Consider the following 21,400-nt stretch of genomic DNA (forward strand, 5'->3'; position numbering starts at 1 on the left):
TGTAGACAGTCAATGTTTATAGAATTAATTTCATGTCTATTACTCTTTACGTTGACTTCTTGAAAATGTTACATAACATTGGGCCCAACCTTCTTATCAGTGGTTCGATCAGACGGGTTCCATTCGAAATAATAATCGTTTTTAATTTAATAGTGTAAATCATGATCGTAGTTGTTTATATTTTCTTTAATAATAAAGAGGTACGTATAACTTGTTTTAATCTTTAAAAATTCTCACTAACTTCAATATTGAATAAACTATGGACCGTTCAATTCCTAATAGTTACAAAATGTTAACGAACACGTATATAATGATGATATATTAGAATTACGAAGCTTCGAACGCATATTCGCATCGTAAAAGATTCGACAAGTGCTAATGTTAAGTGATATTGTAGACTTTGGCAACTGGTTGGTGCAGATTCAATGTGTTTTGCTGGCTATTTGTGTTATGTTTGATTAGTTTGTGTTGTAAAATTATTTGTAAAAAACATATGTTTTTTTTTTTTTTTTTTTTGAAAAAGTAAAAAACATATGTTATGATATATTTTGCGTGTTGAAACTAATCAAGGAGAATGACAACATTTCAGGAACAAAATCAGTAGCAGAACACACATAATATCAAAGCATGTGAACAAATTTTAGAAGAGAATATTTGTAAGATAAAAGAAGAATTATGGACGAGGCTCGCGGGCCTTTTTAGAGCATAATTATTAGAGGATTCTTAACGGAATATAAAAATCTGACTCTTAACTTTTAATTAAAAAAACTAAGAACCGGCTCTTAAATAAGAGTTTTAAGAGACGGTTCTTAACTTTTTTAGTTAAAAATTAAGAGACGGATTCTTATATTCCATTAAGAATTCCACCTAAGAATCTCCCAGTAATAATGATCTTATAGCTTGTGTTTTTATTTTTTTTAGTGTGTACCGACCGAAAACAACATGAAAACATATGAGCTTTAATTGTTGTCGAGAATATATATGGTGTTCTTTGGTTTTGAGGACACGTGGTTGAGTCTGTGATAGTATTCGTGAAACCATCGGTATTAGAGCAGCTCCAATGGTCTAAGATCATGAGATGTTTCTAAAGAAAAAATATAATAATATTATAATTATTCATTTATGTTTCACGTTTTTAAAACTAGATAAAGCATTTGTTTTCTCTTAGAAAGTGACATGTGTCCCAGAAGTACATATGCAATTTCCTAAAACATATTCCCTCAGTTCTTAAATGCAGAATGTTCCTAAAAATTTAATGTTCTAATATATAAGATGTTTTTAACATTCTAAATAATTTTTACTATATTAAAAACTGTGTAACCAATCATATTTAATAATTGGTTGAATACGATTTCTATAATATTATCTGAGAAGTCAGTTTCCTATGCATCGCGCTCACGTTAACTCTCACGATGATTGATTACACTGATACCCTTAATGAATTAAAAATATTACATTTAAATACTGTTATTGATTTTTTATTTAGTTTCCTTTTTAAAATTTCCAAATAACATATATAATAAAAAGAAAATATTTATAAAGTTTAAAAAGCAAATTTAAAAACGAAAATATATGTATATATAATATGATTTCATTAAAAATATTTTTATAAATAACATAAAAATATACTTTTGAAATAATAAAATAGTTTCTTTATATCTATATTTCCTTATATGAAAAATATATATTTGTATATAATGTGAATACCAAAGCAAATCAAATGATTACATAATATTTTAAAATAGCATAACATTATATACTTTAACGAGAGAGATATATTATATTTTATCATTATTAAAATTATATGTTTTCTTAATATATAATTTGCTTTTAAATTTTAATTTTTATGTTTGTAGAACTTAATATATAATCAAGATACCAAACCAAATCTGAATTCTCATTTTAAGATTATTTAAAATAAATTTAAATTTACCATTCAATAAATCTTAAGCATAAAATTATTTAGAATTTATAAAATATTTTAATTATTGTAAATATTGATATGTGTTCATGAACTTCCAAAAATGTATGAGTTACTTATGTATGTACTTATATATATGCATGAGACTTTAGAGTATTACCGTTATATTAATTTATTCAATTTGGAATCAGGCACTTTAGTTTATTTTTTATTTTATTCAAATCAAAATATATCTTAAGGTATACAATTTTTCTAAAATATATTTACATATCTAAGATAACAACCAACCTAAATGCAAATAATAAAATTAATGAAAATGCTAATATATTTAAAATAAAAATATTATAGTTGAATTCAGAAAAATAGATGCAATTGAATATACCCAAATGATAACTAAATCTATTGAAAAAAATAAAACCGACTAGATATAACATATCTAAAATAATATGTCTAACTGAAATATTATAATATTATTAATATAAATTATGCGCACAAATTATAAATTAATTTAAAATTAAAAGTAAATAATAATCAGTTATTATAATATATTTACTTTATAAATATTTATATTCGTGCATGGGCACGGAAAAATTACCTAGTTATTTTATAGTTTTAATGATATTTTCTAGATAAAAAAGTAATTTTTTTAATATGTGTGTTTTTTTTAAAACATTTTATAGTTAGTAGCAGATTGAGTATTAATTAAGAACTTTTCCTCTTTCTCTTTCCTAAATTTATTATTTATTATTATTTTTTAAATGTTAAGAACTCCTTTTGGTGCTGCTGTTGCTGTTGTTGGAGGTGGTCTAAGATGCTAATCTACTTCCGACTTCTGAGTAGTCCATGTGATAGAAGAAGTAGGTGGATCATGAGATTGCGCGGCGTATGTAATGCTACAGTAAAAGATTATTATCGTTAAAAGAAACAACTTGGCGATCTATTTCCCCACCGGAACTATGGTGTCGCACTATTTCTCCATCAAACTATTGTCTCGTTTCATTTCCCCACCAAACGAAAGTTAAATATCTATATACCCACCATATCAAAGTTAAATATCTCTTTTCCCACCCGACCAATTTCAATGGTTAAATGTCGAAACCCCAGTACCAAACCATCAAACCTCCGTTAGTAAACCGAAGGAAAACCCAAATATTGTTAAACCGGACCTATATCTCGGTGATAACCCGACACAACGGTCAAAAATCCCAAATCTAAAAAATCCCAAATTGATAAGAACCCTAGAAAAAACTGTATAATGTGAATCTCAGAGTTCTTCTTCTTCTTTTCTTATTGTCGAGTGCTTTTTGCTTTTTGTTCTTAATCTCTTCTCACTTTGTGTTAATTTTCAGATCTAAAGCCATGAGTAACGTGTCTGGAGCTTCTAGTGGTTCGTCAAGTGGACGTTCTGGAGGCAGAGTGTTTGGTGTGCCGAGAATTTGTCATTGTGGGGTTCAAATAATGGAATTGGTTTCTAAATCCAGCAACAATCCGTACCGGCGTTACTATCGTTGCGGATATGCTGTATCTAAGAAGGTAATTTGATTAATCCTTGCTTCTTCTTCATTGTATTAGTTAATGTTTTCTTTTCATAATTTTTTGTCTAAATAATGCACAGCTCTCGAATGACAATCACACTTTCAAGTGGGTCGATGAGGCTTATTTAGATGAGATAGAGGCATTAAAAATGAAAAATGCTTCACTTGCGGCAAAACTGGAGACAGTTACAATGGAGAGGAATGAGTTTGAGAGAATAGTGTTTGAGAATGTGCAAATGAAGCTTGAAAAGGAGATTTTCGAGAGAGTTGAAGAGGCTTTGGTTGAATCATCTTCTACGATGAAGAAAATGATGGTTGTTGTAGTTGTTTTGTGTATGGTCATGGTTGGGTTTAGTAAGCTCTTTGGTTGAAAAGGTTTATATAGGAATGACCTTTGTTTTAGTAATCTTATGTTTTGTGTGTTTGATCATTGTGGTTTGTGTACAAGCTTCTAGTTGCAGTAACAAAGATAATATGAAGTGCAAAACAAAGATAGATAAATGTCATTACATTACATGGATCCAAGACCATTAAGTTCAAAACCAAAGATATATGTCATTACATAGCTGTCGAAAATTAAGTTCAAAACAAAAGATAATAGATGCCATTACATACTTGAGTGAGAGTTCCTTGTGAGGATTCACCTGCAGTTTGAGATGTGCTTACCGGTACCGAATCATCATGCTTGCCCTGCTTTGTATGCCACCTCGAGTTGTGATTAGCCTTACCACAAATGGCACAATGCATAGTCCTTTTCTTGGCTTTTGGTAGCTTCTTGGTTGGTGACTCATTCACACCTCTTTTCCTTGTCTTATCCGCTTTGGTGAGCTTCTTCTTCTTCTTCCCTGTTTCTTTCCCTCGTTCTCCCTCTGTTTCTTCCCCTTGTTCATCCTCTACAGGTGGAGCATGTACATTAGGAGCATCTGTTTTGGGCCAAAACATAGAACCCCGGACTGGAACAATTCCATCTGTGTAGTTTCTTCTCCACTTAGCCGTGCGAAACCACTCACAAACATAGTCTGACGGATCAACCTTTAACTTCAGCATCACACCATATGCATGCTTACATGGAATTCCAGTGATGTCGAACTTTCTGCACGAACAAGTTCTTTTCTCCAAATGGACACGATGAGTTTGGCCATTCAATCTTAAGTCAAAGTAGCCTTTAACGCTTCTTCTAACAACACATTTGTTGGCTCAGTCTTTAAAGGGCTTATCAACAAGAGCCTTAGCGAGAACTCTCTGCACATATGGTGTACATTTTCCTGACAAAGAGAGAGCCAATTAAGTTAACTGAATTTATATTTTTTAGATATTAGAAGTATTGAAAAAAACTTACCTTGGTGTTCATGAGATTCTCTGGATCTTGTGGCTATACGCACCATAGCAAGTCTTGCTATTGTTTCGAGCATATGCACAAATGGCTTCTCTCTTGCCTTGTTGATGGAGCTGTTAAAGGACTCTGTCGAGTTGTTCTCCACATCTTCGCAGTAATTTCCCAGCTTGAAGAAAGCTCGGCACCAACTCCTCAGATTTGTAGCCATAACATCTGTATACACACCTGTATCGTAGCAACTTAACCTGTCCAAGTTTTGCTGATACTTTGCTTCATTGTAGCTCCATGCTACACTCCATATGTAAGACTTCATCTGTTTTTTGTTGCCATGTTTCTTCTTCAAATTCCCGTAGATGTGTCTTACACACTTCCGATGCTCCATCTTAGGCAACTCTATCTTAATAGCTCTGATCAATCCCTGATACAGAACCACAAACTTAATCAAACAACAACATAAGGAAACAGTGATTTCAATCAAAAAAAAAAACAAAAAACTTACCGGGCTACGGTCTGAGACAGCAATGTAATTGTCACCATCCTTTAGATCCAAATCAACCTTCAGTTTTTGCATAAACCATTGCCAATTCTCGTTATTTTCCACCTTTACAACAGCCCAAGCTATTGGATAAATTGCATTGTTTGCATCTCTACCTAAAGCAACCAATAACTGTCCCTTGATTCTTTCTTTGAGAAAGCAACCATCAAGTCCTATCAATGGCCTACAACTCTCCTTCCAAGTATTCCTTAGGGCGTCAAAGCAAATATAGATTCGATTGAAGACATCTTGACCTTCATCATTCTGGAACGTGTCTACTTCAACAGAAGAACCAGGATTTGATTCTACTATCTCGGCAGCATAATCTTTAAGGCGTGCAAACTGTTGATCATGTTCACTCTTAATCCACTTCAAAGCTTTATTCCTACCAGCTTGACACTGAGGCCTAGACACACTAATAGACCAATTTGCCATGATCAATTCCTCGATCTTCATAGGCATATAGTATGCCGGCTCTTCACGGATCTTGTTCACAAACAACCTAGCTATCACAGGGACCTTCACCATCTCACACTCTCCATTAACCTCACATGTGTGGTTATCTACAAACAACCTAACTCTCCAAATTTTATCCTTCGGAAGGATCGAAGCATAAATTTTCCAGCCACAAGCTTCATCATTCTCACCAAGACCAGCACATTCGAAACCAAGCTTATCCTTATCATACCTGTATTGTCTGATATTGCAGCGAGTCCTAAGAGCATAATCGAGGACTCTGTCTTTGAAAGCCACACCATTGAAGAATGTCTGGTCTCGGTACAAATGCCCATCACCACGGCGTATATGCGTCCTCATTCTCTGTGGGGCTTCAGGATCTTCTTCTTCCTCATTATCTTCATCACTCTCAGGCAAGACGTCATGCTGAATTGGCGGCTCACTCACGAAATTTCGCAACAATTCGTCGAGTTCAAACTCTTCTCGCTCAACTTCTTCATCATCAATTTCGAACTCTCCTTCGCCGATTATAGGTACTACAGACATGGTAAACACGAATTCAATCGATTTCCTGTTGTTTTCTCTCAGGAATTCTATCCCACTCTCTCTATTTCACGTTCTAGGGTTCTTGGGTTTTTGATTTGGGGATTTTTTGGGTTTAGATAGATTAGGATGTTTAAGTCGGGTTAAAATAATTAAGTTCGGTTAAGTCGAGTTTCGGTATGAGTAACCCGTCTTAACCAAACTAATAAACCAACTCAACATGGTTTTATGTGGATTTGAATGTTTAATTTTTGTCGGGTGGGGAAAGAGATATTTAACTTTGATATGGTGGGTATATAGATATTTAACTTTCGTTTGGTGGGGAAATGAAACGAGGCAATAGTTTGATGGAGAAATAGTGCGACACCATAGTTCCGGTGGGGAAATAGATCGCCAGCCCAATCACAAATACTGTGGTTGTGATTGTATAGTCACTCTATGGCAACTTTTTACTCCAAAAAGTTATTTACTATATGTTTCACTAATAAGTCTCCAATCAGGTAGAAATCATTTATTTCCTTTTTACTCTATTCACTATTCAAATAAAGAGAAATACATACCCAATTTTACTCCCTGCTTTGCTAAAGTAATACAATTTTTTTCTTTTTTCTCTTTACTTTGTTGGTTTCCACCATTTTAGTTTTACTCTATTTTCCATCTTTAATTTTTACTCTGATTTACTCTAAAGTTACCAATCAGACTCTGCATGTATTTACAGTTAGATCCAGTAGCGGAGGTAGTGCCTTGTGAAGGGGGTCATATGACCCATTTTTTACAGAGAAAATATAGTAAAATAGGCTTATTGACCCATAGAATATATATGCTGACTCTAAAACTGACCCCGGTAAACATTTTGGCTAAATCCACCACTGGTTAGATCCATGTATGTAATAATACTATCAAACTTCAGAATTATTAATATATACTTCAAAAGTTAAATAAATAACAGAAATAATTTAATAGATGCCATCATATTCATTCTCATATATTAAGTGGGAAAAAGATCAACCAGATTTTCTTGCATTGCAATATAAGAGCAGCTGCAACGCTGATCCTTACAAAAAAATCTTTAGCAACAAATTATTTTTATAATATGTGGGGACCGAAAAAATTAGAAATTTGTGCCATAATTGTGTTTTGCAGTCTGTAAGTAAGGACCATTTCGCTACCGGGCTCGTCACTGTGCGCGGATTCCATCGCCGCGTGAAAACCCGCGATTGGTCTTTTTTTTTTAAACTGAAAAAAATAAAAAAAATAAAATAATATAAAAGATTTACCTGGGTTATCGAGCTATGAGTAACACGGCCGTGGATGCCCTAACTACATAGATGATAAACGTGCACGACAATAATAATACAACTTGTCAGGTCAACTAATCCATGTATAGTTTACTCGTTAGACAAAAAAAATGGTGTTTTAAATAGGGCTTATTTGTATACTAACAAAAAAAAAGGGAAATTGGTTTTCTAGAGAGAAGAAAGAGAGAATTGGAGACAGAGAGTGTGTTTTTGGTTATTTAACAAATTTGGGTTTTTTTGTAGTTATAGGAGCAAATTTCCCAAAATATGAGGAAGATAAATGCTAATGCTTGCCAAGAGGAAAATATCCAAATTTCTCTAAAAGATGGAATGCTAATTGGAAGTGTGGAGAAAAGGAAAGCGGTTGATCAAATGGGTGGAGTTCCCAAAGCTGCAAAGCAAATAACTCAAAAGGCGGTCCCGAAGGAGGGACTGTCCAAAGATCAATGAGCCTACTTGCTTGGAATTGTCGAGGACTGGGACGGTCCCAGGACTTGACAATTCACAGGCTCATGGAAATACGTAAAAAATATTTCCCTGAGTTGTTTTTTTTTATGGAAACTATGCATTCAAGAAATGACCTTGTAGATATTCAAGTTTGGCTGGGATATAGTCGTGTATATACTGTTAACCCGGTGGGAAGAAGTGGTGGTCTTGCGGTTTTTTGGAAGAGTGCTGTTGATATGGAAGTGTTGTCTGCTGATAAGAATCTTGTGGATATGAGTGTACAGTTTGGGGACAAAACGTTTTTTGTGTCTTGCATATATGGTGAACCTAATGAAGGAAAAAGACAATGGTTTTGGGAGAAGATTACTAGACTGGGAGTTCAAAGAAGCGGTCCATGGTGCATGTTAGGTGATTTCAATGCTATTTGTGGTAATCATGAGAAGATGGGAGGACCTTCTAGAAGTGATGCCACCTTTGAATGCTTTAATGATATGATTAAGGCTTGTAAGATGAAAGAACCTAGTAGTCAAGGTGATCCTTTCACTTGGGGTGGTCGCAGGGGAGATCATTGGGTTAGTTGCAAGTTGGACAGATGCTTCGGTAATAAAGATTGGCATGATCTTTTTCCAGATGCGAATCAATCATTCTTGGAAAAGAGAGGATCAGATCATAGACCTGTTTTGGTTAATCTCAACAAGGTGCATCAGGGCAGGAAAGGAAGAATCAGGTTTGACAAAACTTTGCTTGGATTACCAAATTTCAGAGATAAAATTATAGAAGCCTGGAGGGGTCATAGAGGGCAGTCGAATTTGAGGTTAACTGCCAGGATCAGGAATTGTAGAACCAGAATATGTGAATGGAAGAAAAGCTTTAGTCTGAATGCAAAAGCAAATATTTTGAGAATTCAGAACGAGTTGGAGGCTGAAGAATCTGGTCGTTTTCCTTCTCGGGTTAGAATCCAGAGGCTCAAGATTGAGTTGGTGAAAGCTTTTAGAGATGAGGAGTCTTTTTGGTTCCAAAGAAGCAAGGATAAATGGCTAAAATGTGGAGACAGGAATACCAAAGCTTTTCACGCGTCAGTTCAAATGGCTAGAAGCCGAAATGCAGTTGACGTTTTGGAAGATAAAAATGGCTTGTTATTTCAAGATGATTTTGCCAAAGGAGAAATAGCCACAAATTACTTCCAAGAATTATTCTCATCCACAAAGCCGACAAATTTTTCTGATTTCTTTGATGGCTTTGCTCCAAGGGTGACTGAGCAGATGAACAAGGATCTTCTATCCTCGGTTGCTGATGATGAAATTAAACAAGCGGTGTTTTCTATTAAAGCTTCCAGTGCACCGGGACCTGACGGTATGAGCGCCCTTTTCTTTCAAAAATTTTGGAATGAGATTGGAGGATATGTTATAAAAGAAGTTCAGGAGTTCTTCGATCATGGTTGCTTTGATAAGGAGTGGAACTTTACCCATCTTTGTCTCATTCCAAAAATAGTTAAACCTTCAAGGATGACGGATCTGAGACCCATTAGCTTGTGCTCAGTTTTCTATAAAGTTATAGCTAAGATTATGGTCAGAAGGATGCAGCCTTTGCTTCCCTTGATTGTTTCACCAAATCAATCTGCGTTTGTATCAGAAAGAAATATTGCGGATAATATTTTGGTGGCGCACGAAGTTGTTCATGGTCTAAGGATTTTTAAACCGGTAGCATCTCAGTTCATGGCCGTCAAATCTGATATGTCTAAAGCATACGACAGGGTTGAATGGGAATATCTCAGGGCTCTGCTTAAGGCTCTGGGTTTTCATCAAAAATGGGTGGAGCTTACCATGTTTTGTGTTTCATCTGTTTCCTATTTGGTGTTAATCAATGATCAACCTCATGGTTCTATTTTACCACAGAGAGGATTACGCCAAGGTGATCCAATGTCTCCGGCTTTGTTTGTGTTATGCGCGGAAGGGTTGTCTCACCTATTGAGGAAAGCAGAAGATGTTGGAAGTTTGAACGGGATTAAGTTCTCTGAACAGGGTCCTTCGGTGAGTCATCTGTTTTTCGCTGATGATAGCTTATTCTTGTGCAAGGCAGAGACAGATCAAGCTTCAGCATTACAAGAGATTTTGAATGTTTATGCTGAGGCTACAGGACAAGTGATAAATCTGCAAAAATCTTCTATAACCTTTGGTGCTGAAATAAATGAAGGAGTTAAAGAGAACATCAGAGATATCTTGGGAATTTATAATGAAGGTGGAGTTGGTACTTATCTCGGCCTTCCTGAGTGCTTCAGTGGATCTAAGGTGGAGCTTTTCAATTTTATAAAGGATAAGCTGAAGAAGAGATTATCTGGATGGTTTGCAAGATCTCTGTCTTTAGGTGGAAAAGAAGTACTTCTCAAAGCGGTTGCTTTGGCGTTTCCTGTGTATGCAATGGGATGTTTTAAGCTCCCGAAAACGACTATAGCAAATCTTACAAGTGTTATGTCAAATTTCTGGTGGAATTCGGTTGAGCATAAAAACAAAATCCATTGGGTTAAATGGGAAACACTTTGTCTTCCTAAAAAGCTTGGTGGTTTGGGTTTTATGGATTTGGAAAGTTTCAATCAAGCTCTACTTGCAAAACAAGCGTGGAAAGTTCTTCAGAGTCCAAATTCTCTCATTGCTCAAGTTCTGAAGAGCAGATATTTTGATAATAAAGATTTCCTTGATGCTGAACTTGGAAGTAGACCTTCATATGGATGGAGGAGCCTTCTACATGGAAGATCTTTACTAAAAAAAGGTTTAAGAAAAGAGATAGGAAATGGTAAGTCGCTCAGAGTCTGGATTGACCCATGGTGTGATTTTGGTGGACGCTGGAATCCTTGGATGAAGAATCCATTAGTCAATCTTGATTTATTGGTGGGTGACCTTATAATTCAAGAGACAGGTGAATGGAACATGAAGGCTTTAGAGGAAATTTTTTTCCCTGCAGATGTGGAGATAATTGCTAAAAAGAAAACAGCAGTCCATTGTGAAGACTTTTGGTGTTGGAAGCATAACAGAAGTGGTGACTTTCTGTTAGATCAGGAAACTGGTTAGCCACTAGATGGGTTCTCAGGAACGAGTTTCAAGAGGCTGAGATGCAACCGTCTTTGAATAGATTGAAGGAAGAAATCTGGAACTCCTTAACTGCTCCAAAAATTCAAGCTTTCATGTGGAGACCATTATCAAATGCAATTCCTGTGGCGAGCAATTTGATAACCAGAGGAGTGAAGGCTGATATGCTCTGTCAGTATTGTGGTATTCATGATGAATCTCCTAACCATGTCTTGTTTACTTGTGATGTGGCTAGACAAGTATGGGCATTATCTGACTTTCCGACTCCTCAAAATGGTTTCCATCAAGACTCGATGTTTGTGAACTTCAGCTATCTCTTTCAAATGAGTAAGAATATTCGAGTTCCAGTAGAGACGAGGAGATGCTTCCCTTGGGTTTTATGGTTAATTTGGAAGAACAGGAACAAATTTATCTTCGAGGCAAAGGAACTGAAGGCCGTAGAATTAGTTGATAAGATTCATGAGGAAGTTTCTGCATGGGTTTTGGCTCAGCAATTAGATAATGAGGGTGAGCAAAGAGATGAGGAGTCACGGAGATTCGTGGAAAGAAAGTGGACTAAACCTCCACAAAATTGGGTTAAATGTAATTTCGGTGTGAAGTGGTTACAGAAATCTGAGGTGGCGGGAGTTGCTTGGATTGTTAGGGACAGTGAAGGTGAATCCCTTTTGCATAGTAGGAAGTCTTTTGTGAGAGTTAAAACGCTTGAGGAAGCGAAAGAAAAAGCTCTGGTCTGGACTTTAAAATGTATGGCTGAGCATCGTTTAGACAACTTAATAATTGCTGGAGAGGATGCAGTTCTTTTGAAGGTCATTGAAAGACCAAGAGCTTGGCCTTCTTATACTTCTGTCGTCCATAAGTTGGAGAATTTTTTGTGTAGGTTTGGGTGTTGGAAAAGTAAAGTCGAAACAAGAAGCTCCAACAGATGTGCCTATCTCATTGCTGATAGTGCTTTGAAATCTAGGTGGTTTCAATCTTATGTGGCTAGAGGAGCTCCTTTTTGGATCTCAAGTCTAGTAGCTTTTGAGAAGGTTTAACATCTTTGTGTAGCTTGTTTTGTTTCATTTTGATGTGGTATAGTAGTAATCCTGTTAAGGATTTAGTGCTGTTTGTTTGTTAGTTCTTCGGATGTAATTTGATTTCGGATAGCTTTTTGTTATCCTTTATAAATATAATCATCTTTGAAGGAAAAAAAAAGGAGCAAATTTCCCTTTTAATTTAAATAACAACCAATGCTTCGGTCTGCGTCAGTGACACGTTGACACACATCACGTTCTCTTCACGTAGCTAATCGTATAGTTTTTCTTAATCGGGTAGCTATTACCCTAAGAACTTGAGTACACAAAAAACGCATTCACAGAACAACTTCATTTTATACCATTGATAGGCTAGTGATTATTGGTGATGTCAAGTCCGATTTGTATTTCGATTTGAACGTCTTTTCGGGATTAATTAATATAAATATTTATTTTTTTAAAAAATTGATTTCATATATAAAAGTAAATGATAAAATAAACTTGTAAAAAGGTAAAATATTGAAACTAGCACATGAAGTTGAAGAAAACTTTTTTCTCTCTCCTAAAAACCTCTTTTTCCCGACCCTCCTTTTCAAAAGTGCGTGTATATTTGTTTCAGCGACAGGTGTGCGCGTGAGCGCGGCGGTCGGCGCGAGAGGCTCCTCCTCTCCTCTTCTCCTTTTTCCCCTTTGCTGCTCTCTGTTATTCTCGCTTCTCTACCGATATGTCGCATATCCGAAGGGGAATTTATAATCGGTGTTCTTCACTGCTCGCGAGGTGTATGTTGCCAGTGACGTCTCATCTTTTTCTGGCTCCTAGGCGAGGAGGGTAAGCAGTCCGTCCCTTCATGGAAGCAGTCGGCTTTTGGGTTTAGTGTAGATTGATTTTCTTGTCCTAGATCTACTTGGGGTTCTTCGTCGTTGACAAGGTTAGATGACGTGTGTCTCCTTTCGGTTCTGCGGTGGTGCTATGTGTAGGTTCTGTTCGGGATACACCTTTCTGTGGCGGTTAGTTTCTTGGCCACCTCGGTGCAGGAGGAATCCAGTTCCTCTCTCTCTCTGCAGATTAGATGAGCTTCGTTGGTCGTCTTGACCTCGGAGGCAAGCTTAGACCCCGGTTTGCATGCGGTGATGGAATTGGGCCTCTGTTCAGGGCTCGTGTGTGTGTGATTGGTAGTGACTCCGACGGTCGTCTATGGCCCAAGAATGCTTCTTGTGGTACTGCTTCATTTAGTCTAGTCTCGTTATAGCATCCCTTCTGGCTTCTCCGTTGAAGTTATTGCTTCTAAGTGAAGTCCGTCTCCTTGAGGTTTACTCCTCTTTTGACGCCAGTTAGGAGTTTCATAGTCAAGATAACGGTCTTCGGTTCTCAGAGTTCACAATGTCGAGCTGGTCTCGGGAGTCATCGACCGACTTGGTGTCAGCATTTGGTCAACTGTCACTTCCCGGTGCCACATTAGCTTTGTTGATCTCTTGTGGTGGTGTTATTTGACTTATTTTGCAGGTTTGGAGGCTTTCTAGAATGGATGTGTCGGTGAACCGACCCGCTTCATGATGTTCGGATGGTTTTGGAAGTGATGGTACAGTTAGAGTCTCGACATTCGCTGAGGTGATAGTACACGGTCTCTTTCACTTCAATTGTAAAGTTCTTAATAGACGGTAACGGTTACAAACTCGATAAGTCCATCGGGGGCCAGCTACCCCAAAAGCGTGTTGAGAAACACCGGTATCCGAGGAAACAAAGTTAATCTCACCTTCTTGAGATTACGTTAAAGGTTGAAAACAGTTTCCGATTCCCGAAGACTATGGTTACGAGCTAGTGAAATGTGCCGAAGATGATGGGTCGAGCGAAGCTAGTTTAGGAACCGTAAAAATTGGGTTGTTTTGTTCGAGTCGGTTTGTAATCGAGTATCTATATTTCTACTTTCCAGATCGATTATAAAATCTCATTTTTAAAAAAAATGTTGAAACTGTAGATAAAAAACTAGTAGTATAGTCTATCTACTACCTAGAAGAAACCCTTACTATATGATGATACATTACAAAGTCTACACGTGAGAAGAACCAAATAGTTGGCAGAAGACTTTTTAGGTATAATTGTATGTTGGAGGTCATTAGTTGGACTTTATCTCCATACTAAAAATTAAAGCATACATCCAATTTCTATTAACTTTTATCAATCATGCTTTAACTTTATTTTTTAAGCTATACAGCAAAAAAAAAATAAAACAAATTTTATTCTTTTGTATTTTAGACAGAAAACCTATATCCTCTTTTTATATGCTGTAGAATCTCTAAAATTAAAATAACTATCTATAATATGAAAGAAATAAAATAATCGTAATAAAACCATTTATAGCAATTTTAATTTAATTTTGGGTGTTTTTAAATTACTGAAATATTTATAACATAAATATTATTTGCATATCACATTTTAAATAATAGTAAACTTTGATAATTATTAGAAAAATATTAATATAAATTATTTTAAAAATCACGTAGTTTACATATTTTATTTTAAAATATCTACAGTCTATACCTTACAGCTACAACAAATTTAACTACAGTAAAAGTCTCTACAGCAAAATCTACAGCAGCAACTTTACAGCTACAACCGACTTACCTACAACTAAAGTTTTACAACTAAATTTTTACAGCCACAGTCGAACCAATCACCACCGTTGATAGTTAGGTGAATTAGATGTTACTAAAAGGCTATGTTTACTAAAATGTAAATAAAGAGATTCTAAAAAAAAAAAAAAATTTAGATAAGTTTTTTTCTGTTGATACAAATAATATATATGTGGTTGAGAGGTAAAAGTCTTAAATTCTAATTGTTATGAAACCCCCTTAAGGGCATCTCCAACCATTTTGGTGTGAAAAGTACACCATTTTAGTGTCAAAGTTTTTTTCATCTCCAACCACAACACCAAAATTTTATTTTTGATTTTTATATTATTTAGTTAGAAATTTTATTATTACTTAATACATATATAAATAAAATTATATGTAATTATACTGCACAAAATGTATAACACTAAAATATTTACTTTAAAATAAATTATTTTTTTTTAAAAAAAATATAATAATATTAAAATAATAAACTAAAATAAATTATTCCAATATCTATAATTATTTAATTACTATATAATTATTTATCTATTTTATATATGTTTATCTTGCCATTGATATTTATTTAGTTAATATTTTATTAATAAAAGTAAGTGAATAGTGTTTGACGTTGTGAATAATACCGCACTGTAACTCTACACTAAAATGGTGAAACTTTTACAGTTGGGTTGGAAAAATTTTGGTATAAAAATTACATTAAAATTGTGTTTTGGAGTTGGGTTGGAGATGACCAGATAGGGTCATCAACTTAGATATGGAACTTATTGAATTAGTTAATTATAGTTAAAGGTGACAAATACTGTTGACTCTATGGAATCTGAAAGTATAAAGAAGATTTGATGAGATAAAACCTAATTGTTATGATCCCCCCCCCTCCCATTAATAGGGTCAATCTAGGGGTGAGCGTTCGGGTACCCATTCGGATTCGGTTAGGATCTAATCAAGTTTCGGGTTTTCGGGTTTAAAGATTTTAGCCCTGTTTAGGTATTTCTAAATTTTGGTTCGGGTTCGGTTCGGATCTTTGCGGGTTCGGTTCAGGTTCGGATAACCCATTTAAATTATTTTTGAAATTTTAATATTCATTATATGCTTAAAATTTCTCAAAATCTATAAATCAAAATAATATATTACATATAAATTTGTATAATATATATTAAAATACCTAAAATTAACATATAAATTGGTTTGATTTAAACATTTTGATAGAAAATCAATAGATATTTCAAATATTTTGGTGTTTTGAATATATTTTAGCTATTTAGACATTTACTTTTGACTATTTATGTATATTTTCAAGTATTTTAGACAACTTTAAAGTATCTTATATATTTTGAATATTTTTAATATATATTAAATCTAAAAATAAGTAATATATTTAGGTATATAAATCTATTTCAGTTACATTCGGGTACCCGAAATACTTCGATTCGGGTCGGGTTCGGTTTCGGTTCTTTAAATACCAAAATTTTGAACCCGTTCGGATATTTAATCAATTTCGGTTCGTGTTTGGTAATACTTTTTCGGATTGGATTCGGTTCAATTCTTCGGATCCGGGTTTTTTTGCCCAGCCCCAGGGTCATCAGTTAGATATTCAACTTATTGAATTAGTTAATTGTAATTATAGCTGACAAATACTGTTGAATAATTGAATCTGAAAGTATAAAGAACATTTTAATGAAAACAAATATTAAATATAATTAGAACTAAAGAAGTCAAATGTCTCAATTATTATTGTTTAACCCAATCATCCATATTCCATGTCTTGTTGACAACTCTTCCTCAAACCAAAATCCAGCTGGTCCTTCTTTCTTTGTTGTATGAGTGAATGTAATCTTAATATATTAATCACCAATTTATTCTTTGTACTATTTTTAGTTAAATTTTGATTTCAAATTTGCGAAATAATTATGAAAATTTGAGTATTTTTAATTATATGTGTTATTTATAATTTATTTCTCTTTCTTTTCCATTATTATGATTTTTATTTGGGAAAATATCTTTAATTAAAATTGGATGCCAAGTGGGTCCCAGTTACAAGAGGAGACCAAACTTTGATTGCTTTATTCCTGGGAAACACTCAACTCAATCACAGCCGTTAGATCAAAACCATCCCGGTTTGACTTTAATCTCACAGCCTGACCCGGTCACCCCCTTTCCCCATATATTACGCCATCCTTCTTCTCTCTTCTCACCCACCATCTCTCTCTCTCTGATCCCTCTTCTCTGATCTTCAAAAAATATACAGTGAAATCATAATGGCCGTCGATCTTATGGGCTTTCCTAAGATAGATGATAAAGCGGCTATAGAGGAGGCTGCATCGCAAGGTTTACAGAGCATGGAGCATCTGATCCGTGTCCTCTCTAACCGTCCCGACAAACACAACAACGTCGACTGCTCTGAGATAACCGATTACACCGTTTCCAAATTCAAAACGGTTATTTCCCTCCTTAACCGTACAGGCCACGCCCGGTTCAGGCGAGGACCGGTTCACTCATCTTCCTCCACCGCGGCGTCTCCTCAGAAACAACAGAGTCAGATCGTTAAAATCGCTCAAACGGAAGCTCCGATAGTTTCTCAGCCGACGAGACCAGCGGCGGTTGTTGCGACACCGTCGAGGATTGTTCATTCGAATCAGCCGAGCTTAACACTCGACTTCACTAAACCTACCATCTTCGGATCCAAGAGCTCTGAGATTGAATTCTCCAAGGAGAACTTCAGCGTCTCTTTAAGCTCCTCGTGCATGTCGTCGGGGATAACCGGCGACGGCAGCGTTTCTAAGGGATCCTCAATCTTCCTCACGTCGGCTCCGTCGCAGCCTGTCACTTCCTCCGGGAGGCCACCGTTAGCCGCTCATCCTTATAGAAAAAAATGCCTCGAGCACGAGCACTCGCTCTCGGGGGACTTTTCCGGCAAGATCTCCGGCTCTGGCTGCCCTTGCAAAAGACGGTATGTTACGTCACCCACCTGTCGCTTTAACAACTGCGCACTTCAGTTATTTAATTTGCGAATATTCAAAGCTTAGTTGACTATTACCGCCACTTTATTATTCAATTAGGTTGATAAATTCCTGGTTTAGTATACTATCCCGGTTATCGGTTTGGTTCCGCCAATGACCAGGGACAATTAAAGTTCTGTAAGAACTCAGGGATCTTGACCGTTGACTATGCATCCAGCTCATTCTAGCTTACACAGCGCACGCTAAATTAATTATTAGGTCTTGTTTAATTAAAAAGATTTCCTTAATTAATACTATATTTTTCTTTCTTTTATTTATTACAGTAGAAAAAATCGGATGAAGAGAACCGTGAGGGTGCCGGCGATAAGCTCAAAGATCGCCGATATTCCACCGGACGAGTATTCATGGAGGAAGTACGGTCAAAAACCGATCAAAGGTTCACCACACCCACGGTAACTATCATACACCCTTTCTATTATCAACCGTTGATATATTCATGATTAAAGATCTAACGGTGTTTATATGTGTTATGATCCAGTGGCTACTACAAGTGCAGTACGTTTAGAGGGTGTCCAGCGAGAAAACATGTGGAACGAGCTTTGGATGATTCAACGATGCTTATCGTGACTTATGAAGGAGAGCACCGTCATAACCAGTCTGCGATGCAGGAGAATGTTTCTTCTTCAGGCGTTAATGATTTGGTGTTTGCTTCGGCATGACTTTGACTTGTATCTTTTTTTCTTGAGTATTAGAGGGGTTGTTGGTGTGTAAATCTTTTACTAAAAAAATATATTTTGATTAGAAACAATTAATCTGGTGAAATGTATTTTTACAAAATATTATCCTGGTGCATTATAAAATTAGATTATCTGCCGATATGGGTATAAGGTAGTGGTTATGGAATTAATTGCGCAAGATTATGGACTTATGTTCATTTTTCCCGTGGATCATTATTTTGTTTTATTAATACAAATATATATACAGTTGGTGGCAAAGTAAAGTTTTTTTTTGCTAAAATAAATGTAAAGTTGACTAACGGATTAATGATTAGAAAGTCAAATGAGTTATTAATGAGTTAGTTCAGGTTGGGTGTTGAACTCACGTATCTTTGAATAAATGTGAATTCAATTTATTATCTTTTGTTCGTTAGAAGACAAGTTAAGAGTCAACTATATTAATGTATGCAGTTGAGTTTGGAGTCTTGAACGAAGTTGCGTGTGACAATTTTATCTTTTGATAAATACTTTAGACAATTTTTAATCCATTTTTCATGTGTCAAAGTATATCAACATCAATCCATAAGACAAACACTTTGGCACGATGTATCAAAACCATATCGCTCTCTTAAGGGTACGAAAAAAACTTAATGGTCAAAGTTTCAGCTTCTTGTTTGGAAGGAAAGTTAAAAGACCATTAACACTTCGTCCCACCTTCGAAAATAGGATACACGATAACATGTGTATACAAAGACGACCACACCAAAACATGTGGTACAAAAGTCCTCATTTGAGATTTGTAAAAGAGCTTGTGTACGCCTCTTTGTTGCCACAAATGTTTATCTGTCTTTCTCAGCAAAATATTTCAAAACCAAGGCTTTAGATACCAAAACAAAAAAAGTTACTTGAAAGTTAACCATAAGGTATATACTTATCTTTTGCCAGTTATGAGAATTAGTTTGAATGAAGATTCAGATTTGTTACGAGCTTCTAACTTAAAACCAATCAGTGACAAGTGGATTGACCTAAACCTTTTACATTTCCATTAAATTTTCGATGTGGGGTATTATATTCCAATACACTTCATCAAGACGAGACAAAATCAAACGTCATGTTCGTAAATACTTTCTGTATGGTATATGCAAGTTTCTTTTTGGTGTTGGTCCATGTAAATACGTTTGGTCATCAAAGACGTAAAATCAACCAACCTACCCTAAGAGAGAAAACACTAACAAACAAATAATAAAAAGAAATGGAAATTTTCTCCTTTGCCATAACACTCATCGCCTCATCGGAACTCTAGTCTTTCCTGTCGACAAGGAGTAACCAAAAGTCAACCCGACACAAGTACTTAATCTGATCAAAGATGCGTCTAGGAGGTTGATCGACAGACACAAAGAGATGAGTTATACATTATAAACGAGAGTCATGTGACTAGAGATTCTTACAATCCATCGGTAGTGGAATCAGTGGCTGATATAGGAGAACTTTTAACCGAGTTACTGAGAAAACTACTATTACACTTTAAATTAGCCAGGGGAATTATCACATAATTTGAGCCAATTTTTTTTTTAAATCAAGCTTTTGAGTTGATTACTTAAAGAAAATTAAAAGTTAGTCAGGGGCACGTCTGTCGTAAGCTGCATCTGCCCCTGAATGGAGTGTCATGTGGAACTCGTCAAGCTCATCTTTAACACCTATTAGTACAAGAACATAGCCGCTTTTAGAATCTCAGTGAGCAAGAAGTATTGAACAACAATTATGTTGACGAGGTCGGTGCCGGTGAAGGGATCTTGCAGGTTATTTCCCTGGATAAAGCTTAATTATCCTCTACCAAACGACTTGACCATATATATACATTATATATCAATACATAAACATATCTTTGGACCTTTGTTTTGTTTTATTTAATTTCCTCGTACATGAACATTGAACCAACTTGGTGACGAGTCTAACGACTGACGTACGCGATTACATCAATTTTGATCATTATGATCAAAAGGCTAACTTGGATCGATAATTATACTAACAGTCAACAGTGTGTAATGAGTGTGTGACAGTTGGGACTTTATATGGTATGACAAATTTCTAAAATAATCGCGTGTTGCAAGTGCAATCATCAGGCCATATCTTCTATTCTCTGACATGCACTTATCCTCGTTATCTTAGTTGCCATACTTACAATAGAAAATGGCAGAGATCTGTTTTCTAGTGCGGTCCAATCAAACCGCTATTTTGTATTGACATTAGTTTTGACTTTTGACAAGGTAATTCGTACTTGTTTTATAGAAAAGCTCATATAGGTAACTCGTACTTGTTTTAATGAACCTCTCTATTGGTTTACATGATTCGTTTTACTCGGATTTTGTTAAACATTTTATCATGCCGACACAGAAAGCATTCAACATGAAGTGTGAGGCAATAGACAAACCCCATATACTACATTTATGCATTTTCCTATACAGCAAGATATATGTAGCATAGTTTTTTTTTTTTTTTGAACTTAATTTTATATGTAGCATAGTTGAAAAAGCAAAGAAGACGTCATAGATAACATATGATTCATTCAAGTATATACCCTAGTCATACATATCACATGAATTAAACTAACTATTAGGTGTTAGAAAAAACCTAAACCAAACTAAACCAAATCTAACCAACCAAAGTTAAACCAACTCAAGACAAACCATATTCTGTTTTATAAATAGTGTCAATTGACGCCAAAAAATAGTGCCAATTAGAAAGTTTTCACATATATTTTAAATTATTTATTGTTATATGAAAATTATATATTTAAAATACACTATTTTACAATTAACATGTTCAAATAATATGGTTAAAGTTGGGATTTAACTTAAAAACCCCCCTATATATTAATTGAGAAGTCATTTTAGTGATTTTTGCTGACGTGTCGTTCATAGGTGAAGTTT

General features: G+C 35.3%; 3 protein-coding genes across 3 annotated transcripts; 2 read left to right on the plus strand and 1 right to left on the minus strand.

The window, feature by feature from the left end:
- The first annotated feature begins 2,378 nt into the window (after positions 1-2,378).
- LOC106443950 (uncharacterized protein At4g04775-like) lies at positions 2,379-4,348 on the plus strand. The gene is made up of 2 exons (XM_013885493.3): positions 2,379-3,454; positions 3,537-4,348. The coding sequence occupies exons 1-2, from the start codon at positions 3,281-3,283 to the stop codon at positions 3,825-3,827; spliced, it is 465 nt and encodes a 154-aa protein (XP_013740947.1). The 5' UTR covers positions 2,379-3,280; the 3' UTR covers positions 3,828-4,348.
- Positions 4,349-4,393: 45 nt separating this feature from the next.
- LOC106443949 lies at positions 4,394-6,914 on the minus strand. Its single transcript, XM_048750453.1, has 2 exons — positions 5,292-6,914; positions 4,394-5,210 (listed from the first exon to the last, which is right to left on the minus strand). The coding sequence occupies exons 1-2, from the start codon at positions 6,327-6,329 to the stop codon at positions 4,746-4,748; spliced, it is 1,503 nt and encodes a 500-aa protein (XP_048606410.1). The 5' UTR covers positions 6,330-6,914; the 3' UTR covers positions 4,394-4,745.
- Positions 6,915-16,971: 10,057 nt separating this feature from the next.
- On the plus strand, positions 16,972-18,630 carry LOC106439125 (probable WRKY transcription factor 11). Its single transcript, XM_013880495.3, has 3 exons — positions 16,972-17,744; positions 18,078-18,206; positions 18,293-18,630. Exons 1-3 carry the CDS (start codon positions 17,053-17,055, stop codon positions 18,471-18,473), a joined length of 1,002 nt encoding a protein of 333 aa, XP_013735949.1. The 5' UTR covers positions 16,972-17,052; the 3' UTR covers positions 18,474-18,630.
- The last annotated feature ends 2,770 nt before the right edge of the window (positions 18,631-21,400 follow it).

Source organism: Brassica napus, chromosome C3, assembly GCF_020379485.1.
Source record: "Brassica napus cultivar Da-Ae chromosome C3, Da-Ae, whole genome shotgun sequence".
Classification (NCBI taxonomy): domain Eukaryota; kingdom Viridiplantae; phylum Streptophyta; class Magnoliopsida; order Brassicales; family Brassicaceae; genus Brassica; species Brassica napus.

What these genes read in the sequence shown, in the direction of transcription:
- LOC106443949 (XM_048750453.1), bottom strand. Translation starts at nt 6,329, where the DNA reads ATGTCTGTAGTACCTATAATCGGCGAAGGAGAGTTCGAAATTGATGAT. An exon ending in CTGTCTCAGACCGTAGCCCG is followed by an intron (nt 5,211 to 5,291) that starts GTAAGTTTTTTG and finishes GTTCTGTATCAG; the next exon opens with GGATTGATCAGAGCTATTAA.
- LOC106439125 (XM_013880495.3), top strand. Translation starts at nt 17,053, where the DNA reads ATGGCCGTCGATCTTATGGGCTTTCCTAAGATAGATGATAAAGCGGCT. An exon ending in GGCTGCCCTTGCAAAAGACG is followed by an intron (nt 17,745 to 18,077) that starts GTATGTTACGTC and finishes TATTTATTACAG; the next exon opens with TAGAAAAAATCGGATGAAGA. An exon ending in AAAGGTTCACCACACCCACG is followed by an intron (nt 18,207 to 18,292) that starts GTAACTATCATA and finishes GTTATGATCCAG; the next exon opens with TGGCTACTACAAGTGCAGTA.
- LOC106443950 (XM_013885493.3), top strand. Translation starts at nt 3,281, where the DNA reads ATGAGTAACGTGTCTGGAGCTTCTAGTGGTTCGTCAAGTGGACGTTCT. An exon ending in GATATGCTGTATCTAAGAAG is followed by an intron (nt 3,455 to 3,536) that starts GTAATTTGATTA and finishes AATAATGCACAG; the next exon opens with CTCTCGAATGACAATCACAC.